General features: G+C 43.5%; 1 protein-coding gene across 1 annotated transcript in view; it reads right to left on the reverse strand.

Moving 5' to 3' along the window:
- CSMD1 (CUB and Sushi multiple domains 1) overlaps positions 1-24,048 on the reverse strand; it is a 669,247-nt gene that overhangs the window by 178,481 nt on the left and 466,718 nt on the right. Inside the window, exons 33-35 of the mRNA XM_042982757.1 lie at positions 12,736-12,854; positions 8,561-8,630; positions 2,453-2,569 (exon numbers count right to left, since the gene is read on the reverse strand). Coding sequence (XP_042838691.1) covers positions 2,453-2,569; positions 8,561-8,630; positions 12,736-12,854 — 306 coding nt within the window. The remainder of the gene's footprint in view (positions 1-2,452; positions 2,570-8,560; positions 8,631-12,735; positions 12,855-24,048) is intronic.

Below are 24,048 nucleotides of genomic sequence, written 5' to 3' on the forward strand. Positions count from 1 at the left end.
TGAACAACACAGTTTGAACTGTGTGGGTCCACTTCTGTGCAGCTTTTTTACAGTACAGGACCCTAAGTGTGGTCTCTCTTCCTTAAGATTTTCTCAATGATATTTTCTTTTCTCTAGCTCACCTTATGGTAAGAATATAGTATATACTACAAAATATAACGTACACCATACGTACTCATGTCATCGATAGGCTTCTGGTCAATGGTAACGTTACTATTAACTAAGTTTTTGTGGAATCAGGTCATAGTGGATTTTCAACTATGCAGGGTCAGCGCCCCTGACCTCCAGGTTATTCAAGAGTCAACTGTATCCTGGGGCATAATTACATCATTCTAAAAATCTAGGGCTAATGATATTATCTTGTATGTATTTAGGATTTGAGCCACAAGGTTTCTTTTTGCCTTTCCTTCAAGATACTTTCAAACCGCAGAATTACGCAGTACCAAATATTTAAAAACTTAATTTATTTTAATTATAACATCTCATAAATCTTTTTTCCCATTTTGGTCTTTCTTCAAATAAATATTTTCTTTGGGCTCATAGATCATGATCACAAAGTCAGACAACTTGACTGACTTTTCCCCCTGAATTATTGTATCTTTCACGCTGGTTTACGCACAAACAACATAAGGAAAAATGCCAAACAATAACCTTTTCAATCACAGAATGGTCAAATTGGGAAAATAAGTTAATACAATATTTATACCCCTTCCGGAATAATATATTTCTAACGAGATTTGAAAGCAAAGTGGGAAATACTTGGAATAATAATAAAAAAAAACCCAGCTGACTTCTTCATTGGCTGCTGTTGCCGTTTCTGACCCGCCAAGCCCGGTGCTAAACTCCTCCTGGGTTGTTTTAGCGAGTCCTCACCCGAACCCTCTGCGGCTCTGTCGGTTTTTCCCATGAGACAGGCACACCTCCCATCTTGGTAGAGCGTGCGACACCCGACTCAGACTGCGGGGGCCCACGTTTCTGTGAATCTCTGCGTTTAACCAGTGTGGTCATTTGCCTGATGAGCCCGTGACCCCGAAGGGCCTGAGGACCCTGCTGGAATGGCCTGGGTCACGTGTATGTTTGATCCCACCTCCACCGCCTGACTCAAAGATTGTACGAACCCTGTCTTCAGACCCCTATGCTAGGAAACAGTCCGGCCTTTTGAGAGTAACTGAGCTAATACTGGTTAAGCACCTGGCAGATGTATTTCCCTATGTTCAGAGAGTTTATGGTCTAAGAAACAAAGCCAAACCAAAAACCTGGAAGAAACAGCCTCTGTAACCTTTGGCGGTCTCTCCCCTTCCTTGTCCCATTTGACCTCTGCTGGCCCCTTAGGGACCTCAGCGGACAGGAAGCTCCCATGAGTTCTCCCCAGGGGGAGCGCCTTTCCACGCTGCCCTCCCTCCCTGGTGGAACACTCGGGGTCGGTCCCCAGCGTGACTGTGCTCGCACACCCGACCGATGCCCACCGGGCCCTCCTGCCTGGGGTTCCTCCTGGCTCCTCTCTGCTGAGCAGGGGGACCCTTCCTTGTTCCGTGTTCTACATCACTGCTGCTGCATCCATCCGGCACACAGGTTTTTCAGCCAAAGCTTTGAAAACCTAATAAAAAACCATGATCTAGGGCAGCGACGTCCACTTGGGCTTAAGTTCATTCATCATCCAACTAACATTTCACGTAGATGTCCTCAATCACTATGCACGAGGACATTCAGTAAGGACCTGACCTGGTACACCCATCAGTGTGTGCGCTGGAGAAAAATCACAGGTGGGGAAAACCCAAATTAATGAACTCATCCATGAAGGAAATCATGGCGCAGACAAGGAAAGGCATGGCGGGGAATCAAAATTTCACAAAGACCGTGCGTTTCTGGAAAAGGCCATAATGAGATTTTACTGTACATAACAATTAATGTCATGAATTATTTAAGGTGGCTATCCTGAAAGTTCATAACTAAATCTTATAAAAAGCCATTTTCATAAACCGAAATCAATGCAATACATAATTACAAAAACTTATGGAACAGTAATAAAATGTGTCGCAACCTGAAAAAGCCTTAAAAATTGTTCCAAAGAAACAACCATTATTAAATTCCAGAAATAGATTCTAAAAGGTGGTATTATGAATAAAGAGAGGGATAATTGAATTAGGGATGCTACATATACCTCGTGTGCCTACTATATCATCATCCATCTAATTTAATTTGCCTTGAAAAGAGCTGCATGGCTGAATTGGTTTTTTAATAACTTTCTGTTCTTGAAGTTATTCTGCCAAAGCTTTATTTAAATCTGTAAGCCACTTTCAATTAAAGACAGTTATGTCAACAGAATAAGGCACATTTTTTTTTTTCTTCAGCTGAATTCTTTCCAAGATAGAAATTACAAAGTTGAAATTACAGGAATTAAAAAAAAAAAAAAAAAAAAAAAAACCCCCAAAAAACAACAACTTTCACTTACCATAGCCAACAGGTAGCTGGATTTTCCAGGTGCAATCCAGGTTGTTGGGGTACGCGCCCGGAAACCCTGGGCTCAAGATCACTCCCCCCATGCTGCTCAGTGTCCCTCCGCAGGTTGCTGCAAAGTGGACAAGGGTACTTAGTGCTGGGGGTCGTGGCTTTCTAGCAAGGGGATTTAATTCCAGCTGCTCTATGGGATCGTGCTAGGTAAGAGCAAGTCTGCAGAAGTGGATTCACCCTCAATCACAGCACACACACAGCGCGATGCACTTCAGTTACCCTCGGGTCTGGTCCTTCCTCTCGGGCGTCAACTATTTAAGAACAAAGACGGTTTTTCCAAATGGATCTGCTTCTGGTACGTGGAGACTCAGGAAAGGCGACTAAATGTCAAGTGCCGTGCAATTTCATGCATGTTAGTCCCGATGGCTTCCAGGTTACAGGTCGCTATTCATTGAGTGGTAGCATTAGTTACTCTCTATTCATTGATAACTATGTGCTACCCAACAGGCTGAGTAAATACACTGCAGAACTTAATTCTCATACAACCCTAAAAAGTTCGTGTTATTACCCATTTTACAGATAAGGAAACCAAGCCTGAAGAGATGAAAAGTTTGCCTAAGCGACGCGGTCAGAATACTATGCGAGCTCTGTCTGGTTCTAGGACCGACGTTTTAACCAGCATACGTTTCCTTTGGGATTCTTTTCTGTTTTGGGGTGCGGCTCACTAAACCCACTTTCTCCCCAGGAAACCTTACATCCATCGTCATGACAGGGTGTTAACGTAAGCTCCCACATCCGGCCGGACTTCTGTCACTCACATTTTATGCTACTGTAGCTGAGGTTTGGCTATAAAGAAACAACTGATTTTATAACACACTTGTCAAATAATATGTGTGTAAGCAGATGAAATTCAAATCCCTGACCATTTGTGACCTATTAAAATGGCAACTTCTTGTATCTGGAAGTCATAATGCAAACGCTGTCACTTCTTCCAGGAAGTCACATTAAAAAGCTTTATTGCTATTCTAACAGTGTTCTCATTAGGCAAAATAGTTTGTGGAAGGCCTTCTTTCAGAGAGCTCTCAGGACCTGTGCGGAATACTTTTTTTTGCTTTTTTAATCACCAACATAGAAAAATTGTATGTGTCGAGGATACAGTTGATAGGAGGAAAAATCTAAAGTCTTAAAAAATCCAGTCCAGTAAGTATGGTGATCGCCCAAGCTAGGGAATCGTGATCTGGATTTCAACATTGTATAAGTTATTAATGAAATAGGCTTTAAAAAAAATTAAGTAATGCAGTTTTGTGGGACGAATGAATAATTCCAGCAAAACCCTGAATGTGAACTTTGTTGTTGTTTAGAGCAGAACCTGTCAAGGTGACCTCTTTGTGGGAGAACCAAGTATGTGAAAATCTAGCTGCTGGGATGCATTTTACCCACAAATCTATCAGTTCTGGTGAAGGCATGTTGGTGGATCTGCACGGCATCCCTAAATATACTGAGCAGTGATCTTCCTTCCCTGGGGCTCTCATCTTGCAATGAGAGTAAGTATGTATGTCCAACCACAGGGAAAAAGACATGAAAATGCTGTATCAATGACAGCAACACTGAGACAAATGTGAAGTAAAGGCAACATTTTTAAATAGACCCTTTTGATTTTGAACACAGTTTTTACGAAAAGAAGATTGGGAATTAGAAAATATAAATATCTATGTATATCTTTTTTTAAAATTCTTTAATATTTATTTATTTATTTATTTATTTATGTATTTATTTTGAGAGAGAGAGAGAGAGACAGACTGTGCGTGGGAGAGGGGCAGGAAGAGAGGGAGAGAGAGAATCCATAGCAGGCTCTGAGCTGTCAGCACAGAGCCCGAGGTGGGGCTCGAGCTCATGGACCGAGACATCCTGACCTGACTGAGGCACCCAGGCACCCCTCCATGTACATCTTCGATTGAGGACTGGGATAGTCTCACATGAATAGCTGACCCAGCACTTGGATGCTGGACGTCATCATCAATAGTCATCATCAACAGTTTACCAAACAAACTTTGTTTATCATGGGCCAACGATCAGGGTTGTGAAGACAGAGACAAGGGCCTGGATATTGCGTAGATCCCCTTTCAAATATACAGTGGCAACCTGATTCCTTGAGTATTTGGTTACCATTACATGTAATCCTCACTTAGTTTACCTAAAAATATGAAAGTCATTGACTAGGCATGCAAACAGAGCTCCCAAAAGATGAGCGTCAATCTTCTTTCCTTTGTGATGTTTTCAAACTCCACCAATGGACTTGTCTTACTTTATACTTGTCCACTGTTCCAATTGCTGAAGCCTCAGCCTTCTTCTCAGGGCTTACTGGTCCACTACCATTGGTAGACTGACTTCCTGCCTCCTGCCGGAGACACTCCCTCCACACCTGACCCTCTCTTATAGTTAAGTAGCCTATGCAGGGAGTTACTGGCAAATATGGTGTCTCCAAAGGTCAAGGTGTTTATTGGAATAAAGTAGCTGGGGACTTGACATCTTACTGGGTTTATTTATTTTCTTTTGTGCAGATTCCTGACTTTTTGGTAACCATATGTGGAACTTTAATCCAGGGCACAGGCCATGCCCTGCAGGAGAGACCCCACGGTGTAGAGAATACCAGCTCAGAGGCAGGGCCCTGGCAAACGGCGTGGCCAGTCTGGGGCTTGCTGTCACGTTCAAAGTGGTTAATATTGGTTGAGCTCTGAGAGTGGTGCTTGACACTCAGTAACCTGTAGAGAAGTGTTTTGATATAACTTGTCTTCATTAGTACTTGAAATTTCCAAGAGCTAATAAATAAAATATTATCTCTCTATGGATTTCTAGTCTTAAAATCCCCCAGTTTGGATTAATCAGAAGCCATTAGCTAAAAAAAAAAAAAAAAAAAAAAAAAAGAAAAAGAAAAAAGAAAAAAACAAAAACAACCTTCTGCTCTCTCAGATCAGACTTTGAGACTTATTGTGGGTTGTTTGTGAGTCTTCCAACGAAAAACCTTTCTCTAGAGCTTGTAAACAGTTAGGAGCCAGCAGGTGTTATGGAAGCTGACGTATCTTCGACATTTGCTAATACAGGAGACGTGCTAATGCTAAGTCGAAGATAAAAATCAATTATACTTGACGAATATAGGTTAACTATTTGAATAAAACATGCCCTCACGTAACACTGGGTGCCATAGCACGTCATTTGGTTGAATCCCCGTGGTGAGCTGATTTCATTTCAAAGTTAAAAATGTTTCAGTCCCCAGGTTTAAGGGAAGGTTCTTCATTTACAAATAAATAGGAAGATGGATGTTCTGAAGGTAAGAGGCAGGGAGGAGGAGGAGGTCCCCCGAAGGTGGTACCCCTGTTACTGTTTCTCCCTTCCAGGTCGCGCCTGGGATGTCAAATCTCTACAGAAAGTGTCAACGTTTTAGGTGACGTGCTAATCTAGACATTTATTTTTACCAAGAAATCACTCTCAGGTAAAAGGTATTGGTCACCAGGGAACGTTTTCACTTTTAAACGAACATGCTTCGATGAACATAACAGGACAGCCACTGTTTCCCGCACGAGACCGTCATAAAGGCCGCGGTTCTGTTGTAAAGGTTTGGTTCCGTTTTATCTTCCTCTGTGCACAGCTCCATCTGTGTCCCGTTCTAGGTGATTAAGTTGTATATTACTAAAAACCATTTAATACCTAGGATTTGCGTGAGGGGTCGGAAAACCAGGCTTGCAGAGGAACACGTAACAGAGCGTAACTCCCTTGCTTTACCCGCGGGTGCCGGAAAAACGCACTAAGCGATCACGGTCCTCGGCGAATGGATCGTGAACAATGTGTGACCAGCTCAGAGGACACTTTTAAGGATGTTTGTGCCCTTTAAAATCACCTGCATTCTGGGATGCCTGGGTGGCTCCCAGTTGGTTGAGTGTCAGACTCTTGGTTTCAGGTCAGGTCGTGATCTCATGGTTCCTGGGTCTGGGCCCGAGTCGGCCTCTGGGCTGGCAGTGTGAGTCTGCTCGGGATTCTCCCCCCACCACCCACCCCTCTCTCTTTCTCATTCTGCATTACCCCTCCCCCTGCGGCTCTCTCTCTCTCTCTCTCTCTCTCTCAAAATAAATAAACGAACTTAAAAATCATCTGCATTCATTCAGGAAAGTTGCCCACTCGCTCCTGAAATGGCACACGCAGTATGAAGGTGCTTGAAGGCAGTTCTGGAGACAAGGGGCTTCTGAGTGCACCCCACGCAGCATCCGTGTGCTGACACAAGAGAGGGACCAAGAACAAGGCGTCCATGATCACTGCGGTACCAGTCCAGATTGTCTGACCGTCGGTCACTTACGGGTCATTCAGGCATCGGGGTCACCGAGAGCCCAGTGCGCTAACTGTACCGTGGTGACTGACACCTGGCTCTGCCTCTAAGGTCCTTGGGACTGCAGGGAGGGCCATTCGAGTTACAGAAAGTGACAGTCCAGCTGCACAAAGAAGAGCAGAGTCACGCTCACTGTAGCAACGACTTTCTGTCACTGCTGTTTTCCAACCGGAGGGTGGGAGCCCGGACAGGGCTGGGGGGAGGGTAAGGCCAGTGAGGCAAGTCCCCCGGGTGCCAACTTTAAGAAGGTGCCCGGATCCTCAAGCCATCTGTTGGTGCAACTTCAAAAGTAATGCAAACGACAGCAGCGACAACAGCAACCAGAAACAAACCCTGTGATGAACAAAATATCAACATTTCAAATACCGATGGGAGGTACTCCTACCTTCCCTTGCCTTGGCCCTTGATGCGGGGGCACAGGTGCAGGAGGTGGGGCTCAGGCAGGGCTTGTGCCTGGAGGCGGGAACTAGCAGGCACCCTGGGGCATCCCGGGGGGCATGCAAAGCAGGGATGTGTGCAAGTTGGGGGGGTGGGGGGGTTGAGCTGCAGGGCCAGGAGCAAGGACTCTCGTTCCCCTGCTGATCTAGGAGGTGCCCCGAAACCAGGGGCTGTAGGTTAGGCTCGTGTGCAGATGGCCAGCAACCACTCAGCAGGGGCCTAACGAGGCACTCAAAGCCTGTGAGATCCTAAAGCCGAGGCCTCGGGGGGGGGGGGGGGAGACTCACAACTGGGGAGCATTGAGGTCGCAGGCCCACGAGGGCAAAGAACCCCGGATTTGGTGAGTGAGAAGGAAGCTGAGCTAACATCCGGGTTATTCAAGAAAGGTGACCATCACGGTGTTCACCTGGGAAGGGGGTACAGGGTTTGAAGAAGGCAACAGGTGTGCAGGTCGGGCACACGGAGTCCACAGGTGAGGTCAGCACCGGACAAAGCCGTGTGGTCACCTGAGCTGTGAGTAAAGGTGTCTGAGTCAGACCTACGGCTGATGGGCAGTGGGCGGGGCTCGAGGCCTGGGCGGCAGGAACGCCACGTAGACTTTAAAGAGTCAAGACACCGCACATGGCCTCACACTCCAAGGTTTCCCACAGAGGAGGGAAATGGAAACCACCTGCCGTTCCAGGGAACCCCTGGGACTCTCGACAACCGCTAACTGGGCCCCAGGGCACATCTTCGTCTTTAAAAGGCTGGGTTGGCACGTGCTTCCCTAAAGGGGCGGGCTGCACCCCGTCCTAGGGGACACGTCTGCAGCGGCTGGGTGGGGGGGGCGCCTCTCTGTTTGTCCTATACGATACCATCCCTCCCACTTCACATCATTTATTTGGACTTCTGACTTTGTTTTCTGGAAACCTGATTTTCCTGAGGCCCCAAGGCTGACACGGAACGACGTTCAGGCTTTCAGACCTGCTGTGCTCATTCCCTCTCATAATTAATCCACTGGCCCTTCCGATACAAATGTAATTGGAGTCCGGTGCCTGGAGCCCGCGATCTCACACCTACTCCGCGCAGGCTGGCCTGAAGATGATGAAAAAGCCGAACTAGTACACCCCGTGGGAGAAGACGCCTGGGCCATCTTCCTCGCGCCTCGACCGCGTTTTGGTGTTCGTGTTAAGTAACAAGAGCTTCGAGAGGAGTTGCAACGTGTGCAGCCCCAAAGAGGAGCTCGAGGGGCTGGCCGCCGCGCTGCTGACTGCGCAGGTGTGCCTCTAGGCGGTGTCGCGGGCACGTCCTTACCGATGCACAGGGGAGACGGGTAGTTCCAGCGGCGAACGGTTCCCGGCATACAAGAAATGTGGGAGCGGCCCTGTGGGAGACAAGGAAATGGACTTCACGTCACTGGAAACGGGGCAGGTGCGGGTCGCACGCGAGAACCTCTGTCCTTCCTGGGGTTTCCTTCTCTGATCGAAGGACAAGTCAGAAATCGTGAAATGTATTCCACTAACGTTTATCAAGGAATCCCACGCTCTGAGTCAGGATGGGGAAAAAAAAAATCCATAATCACTGTGTTTCCCTTCAGTAAAGACCAGAATCTTGCACTGGCCCACCCAACACTCTGTCTGGGATGCGCTCGTTTCTCGACGCTTATTAGCAAGGAGGCTTGGGAAATAAACACATCCTTGGTTGTCTTTTTTGTTTTAAATCATCAGAAGTTACAGCTTTTGATCTTGGAGGCTGTAAATGATTAGGAAATGCGAGGTGACTGATTTGAAGGTGAAAGTTCAGCAGGATGCAAGCGTCTCACAAAAAGGTACCTACCTACTCACCTTTCATGCTTACGGTTCACACTCCACCCACACGCCCCTTACGGTCCCACAGAGAACTGTCAGTCCCTCCTCCACCAGACGAACAGGAGGCTTCCTATTCATTCGGTTATGGGACCGCCTCGCACACCATCACATAATTGTGGCTGCAGTCAAATGAATCCTCATCACCCACGGTCTCTTTATCCTTTAAATATATGCAGTTTTGAACTTGCAGCCTTCAAGAATATCTGTCCTAGTATTTGTGTTTGAAAAATCAACCAGCTGCAGGTTAAATCCTGAGAGTTTTGTGCGAAAATCTCTCACAATAAAAGAGAAGGTAGTCAATGGGACACCTGTGTGTGCAGACTACTCGTGTTTATTTTGTTTTCCTCCCTGTGACTAGGTGGTCTTCTCTGCCATGCGTGCTTATCCTGTGAGCCTCCGTTTGCCCCACGACTGGCACAGAGGCAGCTGAAAACAAATCTTTGATTCATGTTAAGTAATCCCGCCATGTCGCAAACGCATCAAACAAGCGTTTGCGTTAATGCAGTTGTCAATAACAAACCAATTCCCTGAGCTCAGAAACATTTCAAACTCAATTCATCTGCCACAAAACTCATTTTCTCATACTTTCTGATATGTTAAAAAGTCATTACAGCCAAAGGAGACTATATTTACTCTTAAAGAAGACATTCTGTGCAGCACATTTCCTGCTAAAGTTCATGCTGTGCGTATACTCATTTTCTGATCCATTGAATTATCTTTAATAAATTTCTTCCTGAATTACGGACAGACATAAAGTGCAAAAGCCTTTCAAGGTATTTATTGATGGCTACCAATAAAGGAGGCATTTATTACTGATCTGGGTCATATTCTGTTATTGATTCTAGCACAAACATTTTACTTTATTTATGTATGTAGGTATGTATGTATGCATGCATCTATGTATGTATTATTTTGAGGAAGACAGAGTGTGAGCAGAGGAAGGGCAGAGAGAGAGGGAGAATCCCAAGCAGACTCCACACTGTCAGCACACAGCCGGATGTGGGGCTCGAACTCATGAAACTGAGATTGTGGCCTGAGTGGAAATCAAGAGCGGAACGCTTCCCCGACTGAGCCCCTCAGGCAGGCGCCCCCGGCACCAACATTCTACGTTAGTGATTCCAGCTGAAATGTGTATAGTGGATCCAAAAGAAGACAGGACTCCATTATTTACTAGTTTGGAATGGGCATTTTCTTTTTTCATCTCTTCAAAGAACTCTGAAACAAGCCTGCAGAAAATGGAAATCCTAAATCCCACGAGCACTCGGGAGCCCTCTCAACGTGTCACGTGATCGCACCTTTGCGCCACGCCCAGGAACCTCCCTAGGCACACACGCTCACAGACATTTGTGTGCAAACTGTCCGAGGAAGGCTGCTTTTCATAAATGGTGTGCAATGTATGCACGCTGTGCCTCCAAATACGTGACTGTGCTAGAAGATTCTTGTCCACCGTTAGCAATTAAAAACAAAAAACCCAGGCTGCTTCCTTTCTCCCGTGAACGACCCACAGCAGCTTGTGAGGTCAGAGCCGGAGCCTGTCTGTGATCAAGACAAGACAGCTTGGTTTGCGTTTGGAAAACAGGCTGTGCTCGGCAGACGTGTGTCCTCAGGCCTTACCTGCAGGCAGCACACTCTTTGGTGCCTTCTAAGAAAGGCCCTTAGCAAATAATCCTTTCCAGTTTCCTCTTGGAGGGCCGCAGAGGTGTCGCTTATAAAAGGATTCTCCAAGTGGCACCATGAACCAGTGGGAAGGAGGTGAGCATCCAGAAGGAAAGCAAGTACCGACATGTGGGGATCTGCGCTCAATTACAACGTGCGCCCAAAGAGGCATCGCGATGGCGTATCAGTATATCCTGCTGTGTCTCTCTAGATGGAGCCCCTGGGGTGTGGCTCAGAATTCTTTATACTGTAACTTGTTTAAGATTTGTCTTAAAGAGGGGTGCCTGGGGGGCTCAGTCGGCTTTGCTTCTGATTCTTGATCTCGGCTCAGGCCACGATCTCGCGGTTCGTGGGTTCAAGCTCCACAGCGGGCTCTGTGCTGACAGCTCAGAGCCTGCTTGCGATTCTCTCTCTCTCCTTCTCTCTGCCCCTCCCTCACTCGTGCTGCCGCTGTCTGTCTCTCAAAATAAAGAAATAACCTTAAAAAAAAAAAGATTTGTCTTAAAGAATCAGTTCAGATAGCCTTAGCACGCTTGTTTAAAAACTTGGCTCAGGTGTGAAGGTGTAGTAAAGCTTCCTCAGTAACTCTTGTCCCGCTCTGCAAGGAAGGGTCTGCCCATCTCCTGGCAGAGTCAAAGTAATTACGGTAGTGCTCACCAAATCTGTAGGTTGTAGCTGTTCTTACTCAGGTGACTTTAGACACTGGTGTTTGTTCGTCGTGACTGCAATGATGCGTTTCCCTTGCCGGGGTGTGTCAGGCATCTTGCAGACGCAGAAGGGTGGGTCCTCTAAACCCACAACCTGGGCTGATTCCCAAGCGTGGCCCCACCGGGGATGCCCTACCAGTTCTTCTGTTCCACCCCCTTCTCTCACCCCCGGCTCAGCTCCCACCTCCTCGTCAGTGAGAGAGACAGGCCTCCTGTTCCCACCCTGTGTGGGTGACTGGGAGGAACACAGCTGAGGCACCTGGGGGGCACTCCTTCCGCGCTCGGCGTTTGTGAGCTGTCGTTGTGACCCGTCTCGGCTCTGCAAAATATCTCCCTTCAACACACTCTGGAACTTGTATCATTCATGGTGGTGGCCTTGTACTCTGGAACCTTGCAACTTTTTTCTGATGCTTCCTCAAGCTCATTAAATCAGTTAAAGACCAGAACTAAACATTTCCCCTTGAAATACTATCAGCTTCAATGTCGTCATAAGCATGCCGCAAAAAGTACTCTGTGACCCCAAATAACTGAAGAGCGGACACAACATCGGGCTTAACTATTTCCACCGGACTTTGTAACATACATGCTGAGATTAGTAATATTGTCGGCAGGGAGAGTCATATTATTATGTTAAGTGACAGAGGGAAACTATTTTGTGAGTAAGCTTATTTGCAGTTAGACTAGAAAAAATTAACAGAAAAAGTAACGTCGCTACACATTAGGTTCTCAATGTTTATAAAACTTTCATATAAAATTATAAAAAAGTGATAAAAAGTTGTCAATATTTCTTGAAAACGATGTCAACCTATTACTTGAGGACCTGAGTACCTGGGACAGAGTAGGTACCGAATGGGCATTTGCCCAACTGAATGTGCGACCGAGGTACAAAGCAGGACAGACACACCGCCCAAAAGCAGATCCCGTCACTGGGTGGCCGGGGTCACACGGTGAAAGAGACCGTGTCAGGACTCTGTCCCTTAGAATTTTCTCTGCATATTCTTTGGGAGAACATACATTTTGAAATAAAATAATCACAAAACTGAGACGCTAGGCTTTATCATTTAGAGCTATTTCCACATTCTAATTAAGATGACCAGCAGGCAGGGCTTAATGTGACCACTGCGATTCCCAAACAGGGTGAGAGAAACTAGATGAGCTTCTCTGGGTACAGATCCCAGGCGCTGGTTGCCTTCCCCGAAGCTGGGCAGGGACTACGAAGTTTAACCCTCGCCATTCCCAAATCTCCGAAAGAAAGTACCTGCAAGGTATACCCCGGTTCACACTGGAAGGACAGGACGTCGTTCACCATATACCGATCACCTGTTTTGATGCCGTTGCTGGGAAGGACGGGTTCTTGACACGCAGCGAGACCCACCGCTGTGGAGACGCAAAGACAAGTGCTGAGGAGTGTAATACGAATGGTATTATGGCTCGAGTAACAGACAGGTTCTTCGGCTGCTCTCCTCCCGACGAGAAGAACGAAAGGCCTTAACTCTTTCTCTTATGGTACTACCGAGACCACAAGCAACGTTAAATCGGTCATTAGCTACTTTTTAAGTATCAGTACGTTTCATTTACATCACGCGGCGAACCAAGCTTGTCCTCAGACAATAAAGTCTGCTACTTCCGTGTTTACTCCTACACACTCCAATTCCAACACGTACCCATTTTAAAAGGTCCTTTAAAATTATGTTCCTTACTATATGCAAAATCCATGACAATGGTTGCTTGCTTTGTGTTTTTTCAAGCATAGATGGCAATCTTTATGAAACATTCTAAGTGTGCATCTGGGAAGTCTACCCTTCTGGAAAAACGTAATATGAGAACAAATTCTTCGAATATTTTAGGTTCTCTCTCGCTCTCATTTAAAGACAACAACAAAATCCTCTTGAGCAGTGTGCTCGTGGGTGAACAGAACCAATATCCACGGATCTAAGGCTGTAATCAGACACGTTTCTCAATGGGATCGCCTTCAGTTAGGGCACTAACGATTTCTTTAATGCGTCATATAATACCGGCTGTCGGCCTAAAGTACAGAAAAATTAACTCTAAGTATTTAACACTGATACCGCTCCATATAAACCCCATAGAACAAATAACAAAATATGCAGCTATGGCATTTTATAGAATAAACAATACATTGGACATGGGCCGGCGCTAAGGACTTGGTGATCGCAAATACCCCTTTGTATCAATGCGGCGTGTCTTCTCGCAGCCCAGTTTACACAGACTGAGGGGTTATCCAGGGTGACAGATGGGGAAGGACGTTACCGAGAGGAGCCCAGCTTAAAATTCTTCCTGTGACCTTGGACGTACACTTCAGTTCTTATTCTTGACACTAACAGGAATGAATGGGTCAGAGTCGTTACCTGGTTGGGATGGGGGACGCTTGGGAATTACGGCTGGGACAGGGAAGGTGGGGAAGCCCGCCAGTCAACCCAGAGGCAAAAATTGGTGGGAAGCGGAAGAACAGGTCTATGCAGGCAGCTGTGCAAGATGAGGTTGTGTGCAGCCTGCCTCCCACCCAGGACTGTGTGCGTGTGTGGGGGCGCTGTGGCTGGGACACCTCCTCTCATCGGTGCACCCTCTGTTGTTCCATCAGGCTTCACTTAAAAACCACGAGGTCAAGGATAAAATTATTCAGAAATCCAAGATGGCTACAGAACGCACGACGTGCATCTGGAAGCAGGAGCCAATGTGACCCCACATATGCTCCCTGGTGCAGCAGGCTCTGGGTCTGGGCAACGGCAACCACGCACATTGATACGGACGGATCATTGTACTGGACGCATTATATTGCTTGAATCCTCACAGACAGCTAACCGACTCCTTGTGTGTGATGTTAAGGAAAGGGCAAAGTCAAGTCAAATTAACAGGTCAAGTTTCCCAGTGCAGGTATGTAAATGCCCCCATCTCTCGAGGTCGGTAACTGAATGGTCAACCTGCAGACATCAAATTCCTTCACTTCCTTGCTTTACAAAGCATGTTATGAGAGTCTGACAAGGACACACCTTGTGGGCCCCAGCTAACAGCTGCTGAGGCAGAATGACCACGTTAACACCATCCTTAAGGTTTTGTGTGCATTAAAGTTTGAGAAGCAACTAGTTTGCCTCACTTTCCCCCCAAACCTGAGATGAACTGAAGCAAAGAGAGAAAGTATCTTCATCTTTTACCACCAGTGTGATTATTCATCTGAGAAAATACATGCTACAGAATGTGCATCAGAATTGGACACCACCAGTACATAAACTAGCTGGATGATTTCAAGCCTTGTAACACATTGATTTTATCTGGGATGAGCAGGTATGAAGTGTATCATAAAGGTTTTCTAAGTTGAAATTGATATTTCCCTAAATGGCTATATATTAAATGACATATTAAATGGCTATATATTAAAAATGCATTGAGTAGCATTTGTTTTTAATCCCTGGCACAATCTTTCAAGCCAATTGGGGCTTTTTAGGTATGACAAAATTGCTAAATATGGGAAAGTACAATCACTTAGGCCTTTTTCTTGTTTTATTGGTACACTTCTAATTTATCTCTTTCTCAACTGGAGAACATATACTGTAACTACGTTTAAATTTCACGATTTTTCCTACCACGGCCTAGAGATATCACGTACCATATGTCACTATTTTTTTTTTATTTGACCCTGAAAAAGAAATACTTCAAATACCCTTTGTATAAATTTAATTACAACTTGAAATACTAAAAACCTAATTTATGGTGGCACCACATTTTCATTGTAGTGTACTTTAGGTGCACACCAGGCATGTCAGAGACCAGAGAATATCAATAACCCAAAAATAAATCAAAGTAAACCAAAGACATATTTTGAAATAAAAAAAATGCAACAAGTAATTCAAAATTAAATTCCAGTTATGAAACGCCAACCCTTTACATACAAGCTATAATGGGATTTTACCTATGCACTGTATTTGTTTATTATAAGTTGATTTCTATGCATTTATTATAGATTTATTTATTTTCATTTCCTCCTTACTTCAATTGTGTAAATCCAATTCTTCTTAAAAAAATAAGTTGCACTTATCTGTAACTACAGGAATTATAACACATTTTCTGAATAAATCAAAAATATACAAAAATCATTTTAATCAGTATTTGATATGATGAGACACAGGAAGCAGTTATATGTAGACCTTGATATTTGAAAAAATTTTTTTTAACGTTTATTTATTTTTGAGACAGAGAGAGACACAGCATGAATGGGGGAGGGGCAGAGAGAGAGGGAGACACAGAATCGGAAGCAGGCTCCAGGCTCTGAGCCATCAGCCCAGAGCCCGACACGGGGCTCAAACTCACGGACGAGACCGCGAGATCGTGACCTGAGCTGAAGTCAGACGCTTAACCGACTGAGCCACCCAGGCGCCCCAATATTTGAATTTTTTTTAATGTTTATTTTTGAGAGAGAGACAGAGCATGAGTGGGGGGGGGCAGAGAGAGAGGGAGACACAGAATCCCAAGCAGGCTCCAGGCTCCCAGCTGTCAGCACAAAGCCTGATGCTGGCTTGAACTCACGATCCGTGTGATCATGACCTGAGCCGAAGTCGGACACTTAACCAACTGAGCCACCCAAGCACCCCTACCCTAATATTTGAACTGTAGACAGAAGTATCTTCCTTGTCTTGCTTGTCTGTGTCACTAGGTGTCCCATGTATTTTAGAAGCTAACAACACGGAGATGTTTGTTACTTCTAGTAACAGTCCTAGTGATATCCTCTACATGTATTTACATGGAGATAAGTCAATAAATGATTGATAGGATAATCCACAAGTATTTATTGAGCTACCCTGGACCGGAGCCAAGTATTTTCCATACATCATGCTTCTCTCCTAACGATGCAATGCTGGCTACCCTGGGAGTCAGTCAAGCTGAAGTGAAAACAGTAGATTTATGTTATGAGTGGGGGTTTTAATGTTTGTTTGGGTTTAGAAAACCAGCACTCTAGCAGAGGGGAGAGTTCAAGGTGCGGCAGATTCAGACCCACAACCAGTTGGGGTTGAAGTGCAGCCCCAGACAGAAGTGTTCCAACACAGCAGAGCGGCACCAAGTCCTATGATTTACAGGATCGGGGTAAAACCCCTTAGAGACAGAGCAACCCTGCACATGAGGGACCCCAAACGGGGAAACCGGACAGGAGGGAGCCAGCATCCCAGCGCCAGAAATGCTGGTAACAGTGAAAGACAACAAGTCCTAACTGACAAGATGGAACAATGGCTTTCTGACCTTTAGGGCACAGAAGGAGGCCTACTCAACAATCTTTGGTATGAAAAGGGTAGACTATGTGTATTCAATCATTACACTAATCAACGTGTGAAATAAAGAAGGTACTAGAAGAAGTAGGCAGGGTAAGAAATTTGAGCTGGCAAGAAGGTCAGTTTAAGTCCACACATGTGTGCGTCATTCCTGAAAACACCTATAACGGGAAGAGTTTTAGAAGAACCTTGCTGGAGCAAAACTGACTTTTAATGTTAAGTCATGGGTGGTATTATCACTTATGTGCCAGATAAAATCATAAAACCAGTCCACTAAAAGCTAGTGATTTAGACACAGAATGAGACACGTAGGGAGGCACATACAAATAAAAGAACCCTGCTCTCAAACTTCTCTAAAATAAAGTCGTGACACGAAGCCATCTGGCAGGAAAATTCAAAATTAATTTTTCAGAAGGAGAGGCATCTGGTAGAGTATATTGTCCCATTGTAAGCAAAAGTGTTGTAGAAAATATTTCTAGTTCTTTCGAGGCACGGCATGTTTACATTTCATACCATACATGGTGATACAGCAAAGGGTATAAAGCTAGGTTTCTAACAAGGTGGTTCCGAAGCAACCTGATTGAATCTTGAGGTATCCTGATCACATGTGAAGTTCCTAAGAAGGTAATTGTTGGGTGTTCTAAAGATTTAGCCCCGCTGCCATAAATGAACAACAACACAGGGTACAAGTGTTTTTATGTAGTGCGACGTTTATGCCATATTATACACAGATATACACTGGGATCCTTTCACCTATAAATGTGCACAGTTTGAAATGTGCTGATTTCTAAAGTTGGGATGAGATTTAGAAGACAGCCAAAGCAGTCTGTGTTTCTCCATGTGTCTAGCCCTCCAAGTGAAGGATATAAAACAAAGTCATTAAAAAGGCAAGGGTCCTAATCTGACCCAATCTACAGCTTAATGGTTTTGCTTTTGCCAGTGGAGCATCAGATGTGGGAGTTATGAAGCGGATTACGGCAAGTAGCCTCCTCGGGTCTCCGGAAGGAATTGTAGCCGTTCTTCTAAACTCATTAGATAAAATGCAGAGAACAGTCTGCTTAAATTTTGAAAGTGAAAACAATTTTGAAATCCATGATAAACATGTAATTTTTTGAAAGGTTTGGAGCAGGAAAAGTGGGCCTTTGTAGGTACAGCGGACAGACGTTGAGGACTTTTGTCACCTCGGCACTGTCCTCATTTTGGCCGGCGTGACGTGTGATTTTTAAAGGTCACAACTTAAAAAAGGAATTATGTCATGCCAGCTGCACTGCTCAAAACAATAATGAAGATGAAACAGAGAGCGGTAAGCTGACCTGAACGGAGAGATCACCACAGCTGGGTTCGTGACAAGGACGGATAGGTGAAAGAACTACGCAGGTACAGGGGCATTATTAAGTACACAGGGAGGCCACCATAAGCACCAGAGGGACCCCGTGTGATATTCCTTAATTTTGAAAAGAAAAGAATTGGGGGGCACATTCTTTTGCTAACTAAATTAATAAATAACCATCCCTTTGCACAAAACTGGTGGATAAAAATCTGTCTTTACACGTGGGTAGGTACGGTACACCCTAAAACAGAAGTGTTACTGATCAGGTCTGTAACCCGTAAATGGGAACTTGTATTAAAGGGTCAGAAGATGTGATGGAAAACTGGTGAATAAAGGCATCACAGCTTCACTTAGGGAGATGCCACGGGAGGTGACAATGCATGAAATAAATGTCAAATGTTATGATCACATAGACATAAACCTAACGAGCGTCGCACTGCACACCTAGACTTTCTATATTCCACTGTTTTATGAGTCAATATGTCTCTATGACAACAGAATGTGTACACAGAAAACCCCATTAATTAATAAAACAGCATCTGATAGAAAGAAAAGAAACTACTTTTTTAAATCTTTGTCAAAGAAGTTTAGCATCATGTGGAGCTAAAAATATTTTCTTCTTTTCTATTAAAAAAATTTTTTTTAACGTTTATTCGTGTTTGAGAGACAGAGCGCAGGCAGGGATAGGGCAGAGAGAGAGAGGGAGACACAGAATCCGAAGCAGGCTCCAGGTCCTGAGCTGTCAGCACAGAGCCCAACACGGGATGTGAACTCAAGAACTGAGAGATCATGACCTGAGCCCAAGTTGGACACTTAACTGACTGAGCCCCTAAAAATATTTCTCTTATCTGTAAACTGTGGGCCTGCTAAGTCCACATAATAAATACTTTCTGTATTCTTTCCACTTAGTAGATCATAAGAAATCTTCAAAGTATAAGGGATTGTATGTCCTGTGTCAAGAAAAGTCGTAGCATAAATTTGGGGGAAATAGAGATTCTATTTATCTCTCTTGGAGGTTTGGAAGTATTTTAGATATAAAGGCACAGAGAAATCCTGCCGTGATGAATCCTCCTCGACTTTATTTGAAGGGTTTCCAAAATGTCTGTGATTACAGGACCACTTCGGGCAGTGAACCACCCGTGGATAAGACAGGACAGGAGTGTCTGGCAGAACAGGTTGAGAAGCACTGACCTTTGTCTCTCACTCATGGAGAGGAGGGAAGTGAGTGCTCAAGTCTGGAAAGGGCACGGCTGAGCTCCACCCTCCGAACACCTTCTGAATACTGGTGGATCACGTGTCCCACCACCACACGGCAGAGCTCTGATTGCACGTTAAGGTTAAAATGGTTCCTGGACCATCAACCTCATCAAACTGCAGACTCCGCGGGGACTCGAACTGGCTCCCTCTTCTTCATTGGTGCTATACGTTGAATACTTGTGTGCCTCCCTCCACACCTCCCCCCCGCCCCCCGCAAATGCATTTGTTGAAGCTCTAATCCCCAACGTCATGGTGTCTGGAAGTGAGGTCTTTGGGACATAATTAGGTTTAGATGAATTCACGCGGGGGAGCCTCTCCCGATGGGATTAAGGCCCTTATGAGAAGGGTAAGAGACACCTCTCTCCAGACGTGTGCACCCAGGAAAGGCCAGGTGAGCGCACGCTGAGAAGGTGGCTGGTTACGAGCCAGGAAGCAGATCGCCACCAGGAACCGAACCTGCCAGCATCTTGATCTTGGACTTCCCATCTTCCAGATCAGTGAGAAATAAATGTCTGTTGTTTCAGCCCCCCGGTCTGCGGTGTTTTGTCACAGCAGCCAGACCTGACTAAGACGTCTGCACACAGAACGCATCTAGTGCGTGGACTGGAATAAGCATACACACATTGACTGAATTAATAAATGGATAAAAGGATAATACACTGTGGCAAAATGATCACAGGTATTAGCTAAAAACTATCTTGGCTGCTAAACAACGTGTTCTCGTATTTTCCATTAATAAAGAACAAACGCTATGAAATAGATCGTACTCTACCTATGTCTCCCTATGTCTCCAATAAACAGCAGCGAACAGATTACCTGCCCCAAGTGACATATTGCTAAACACGCCTCTCACCCACAGTGAAAAGAGAAACACCCTGTCTTGGAGAAGGTCCTCAGCTACGTGCACGTGGCTGACTTTCTATGCTTATTTCATGAGCAGAACGACCACGTAAGCTAGAACTGAAAAAAGTTCCGTCCTCTTTGCCACAGAGATACTTATTACGAATTAGAGAAACTGTTTTCCCACTTGAAAACTTACTAGATGCACATAGAGTTCAGAAAACTCAGAATATTACGTGTAGTTGAAATTTTTAAATGTCAAACCTAACACTTGAACTTAACCTCAATTACACAAAAATAAATATAATGGTATTTATTGGTGTTTCCAGGGTTTCTGAGTAAAAGGTCAATTATAGCTTTAAAATGATAACAATGGCAATAAAAACCATCTTGGATTGTTTAATTTATGTGTCAGTTAGACTAGTGGAAATACGTATCAAATAAAATGTGAACATTTAATACCTGTGACTATATGTATACATAGGAATACTTAACGCATGCGTTTTTGCATGTTTTTGCTTTTCACTGAAGTAAGCAAATATAAAATATTCAGATTTCATTGAGATTCATATTATTCAATAGGCCAAATCATCAGATTAACTGACTGAATCAAGGAACTTTATTTAAGAAAAAAGAAGTGTTTTTACACCCATAATTTTACACCCATAATTTTCATACTTTTCTTTTGGCATGATGTTTTATAACATTGAGCAATGTTCTTTGAGCCAAATCTGGTCATGTTTATTTCTTGCTGTAGTAACTCCTTTCATTAGCCCTCCAGCTGAATATATTTTCTCTGGCCCTTTACAAAAAGATGTTACTGACCCATGATCAATAATAGTCTTCCACAATTTGCTTAAGGTGTAATACTAAACACTTTCATATAGATATTTGATCATTGTAAACAGACATTTGTGATATTTAGTATATAGGCTTGAGGAAACATTACAGACTAATACGAACATTCTTACAGAATAAAATATCTGTATGGTCAGAAGACTATGCAGATAAATTATACTAATGATATGACAAAGTATGAAATAATTTAACATGTTGGATTTTACATAACATTTGATGAGCACAATGTCAGAACCTCAACTGTAATTATACCTTAGAAACAAAAGAAAAGAAAAAACTGCAACAGTGTGCATTCAGGCCAAACATATTATTTGTTAGCAGATTAAGAAATTGGTAGCACAGTAGTAAAGCAAAGGTATAAATATATAAACATATATATATATATTTTTTAAAATTCTCTGCTCTTGAATAATTTGAATTAATTTAACTAGTCCTTCAACAATTTAACTCGTATTTTTAAAAAAATACATCAATTCTAGGAGTAATGTCGGCAAGATGGCAAAGTAGGAAACCCCAGGGCTTCCTTCCCCCTTGGAGACACCAACTTAACACCAATACAGACAAACTCCCCCGTAGGAAATTTAGAAACCATTTAAAAGGTTCCTGAACCCTGGAGAAGCACAAAGCAAACTGCATTGAAGCTGGTGGAAAAGTTCATGGCCAGAGACTCTCTCCATGACACAGTGGGCACTACTGGAAGGAAAGTCCCAACTTCCGAGGTCTCCTTGTGGATGGAAAGATGACAGTGGAACATATACCCAATGTTCTGACTTTTAGAGAGCTGCCTGAGGGACTGGTTTCTCTCTTCCTTGAATCTAAGGGTTGATAGGAACAAATACAAAGTCCGTACCTCAGAACAAAGGCAATAATGTGGACTGATTCACACCAGAATTTGTAGTACCATAGCCAGGAGGAAGGGGCGGCAGGTTTGGGGATGGGGGCTCAAGTTGCAAGCAGCTATGGTAAGAGACACATCTAGGGGAAGCTCCAGATTAGCAGCCAGCAAAGGTCTCCTGTCAGGAGATTACATGCGCAAGACCCAAGAGCACACATCCTAAGAAGAGGCTGGAGCACTCAGAATCTCTAGTTGGGCCAACAGGCGAAAGTCCACCCTCTACAAAACTAAATTGCAGAGACAGAGAAATGTGGCTGAACAGAAGGTAAAACAAAATTGCAACAGAAGATGAAACAACATATGAAGAAATAAGAAAATGGTCAAATTAAAGGGTCAAATGAAATCTCTAGAAACCCACCATACAGAAATGGAGACGTGAATTACCAGGCAAAGAATTCAAAATAATGGTCATTAGACTGCTCAACAAATTACAAGAGAACACAGATAAACTACTCAACTCAATCAAGAAAGGGATATATGAACAAAATAAAAATATCAACAACAACAACAACAACAAAAAAACATGAAGAAAGACAAAACAGAAATTGTGAGCTAAAGAATACAAGAACTGAACTGACAAATCCATTAGAGAGGATCAACGTTAGACTTATTCAAGCACAAGAAAGAAACAGCAACCTTGAAGAAGACAGGTCATTTGAAATTGTCAAGTCAGAGGAGAATAAAAGGCAGAAAAATGAATACAGTTTAATGGAATTATAGAAAACCATCAAACAGAACTCTATGTGTATTATGGGAATCCCAGAAGGAAGAAAACAAGAGAAAAGAAGGCAGAAAGCCTATTTGAAGACATAATGGCTGAAAACTGTCCAAATCTGAGGAAAGAAACGGGCATACCAATTAAATAAGTTTAAGGAACTCTAACCAGGTTAAATCTAAAGAAACCTACATTGAGACATACCGTAATCAAATTATCACAACAAGAAGACAATGAGAAAACATTTTTTTTTCTCTTGTAAACAGCAAGAGAAAAGAAAACTGTAAGGTTCAAGGAAGTTTCTATCAGACTTCCAGTGGATTTTATTCATCAGAAACCTTGCAGGTTAAATGGATTCAGATGGCATATTTAAAATGCTCAAAGACAAAACACAAACAAAAAAAACCCCCAAAACTGATAACCAAGAATACTATATCCAGCAAAACTGCCCTTCAGAGATGAAGAAGAAATTAAGACATTTCCAGATAAAAACTGAGGGAGTTCATCACCACTAGATCTGCCCCCAAAGAAATGCAAATTTATGTTAATGGATATGCAATATAAAAGGGTAATTTGTGGCATCAATAAAGAGGAGATATAAAGTAGAACAGATATAAAGTAGAATTTTATATGTGATAAAAATTATTATCATAAAATATATTATTGCAATTTTAAGAAGCCTCATGTAATTGCAATGGTATCATTAAAGAAAATAACTACATTATACACACAAAGTGAAATGAGAAATAAATTATAGCATATCACTACAAAAGTACAACAGAACACAAAAATCAGCAATAGAGGAAAAGAAGGGCAAAAAAACTGTAAGACATACAGAAAATAGATGAATAAAATGGCAATAGCAAGTCCTTCCTCATCAGTGATTACTTTAAATGTAAATGAATTAAATACACCAAGTAAAAGACGCAGATTGGCAAAATGGATAAAAAATAAATAAGATCCGATCATATGCTGCCTACAAGACACTCACTTTAGATCTAAGGATACACATAGACTTAAAATGAAATGATGTAAAAGATATTTCATAAAAGTAAGAAACTAACAAGATCAGGAGTGGCCACACTTACAGAGATAAAACAGCCTTTAAGGTGAAACTGCCACCAGAGACAAAGATGGACATTGTGTGATGAGAAAAGGATCAACTGACCAGGAAGGTACAATTATTAATACAGATGTGACCAAAATTAGGATTCCCAAATATATGAAGCAAACATTGACAGAAGTGGAGAGAGAAATAGCCACAGCACAAAAATACTGAGAACCTTCAATACCCCATTTTAAGTTATGGACAGAAGCACCAGGCAGACGTTCAATAAGGAAGGACTCAAACAACACTAAACACCAACTGGGCCTAACAGATATTTACATAATACTCT

Source organism: Panthera tigris, chromosome B1 (genome assembly GCF_018350195.1).
Source record: "Panthera tigris isolate Pti1 chromosome B1, P.tigris_Pti1_mat1.1, whole genome shotgun sequence".
NCBI classification, from domain to species: domain Eukaryota; kingdom Metazoa; phylum Chordata; class Mammalia; order Carnivora; family Felidae; genus Panthera; species Panthera tigris.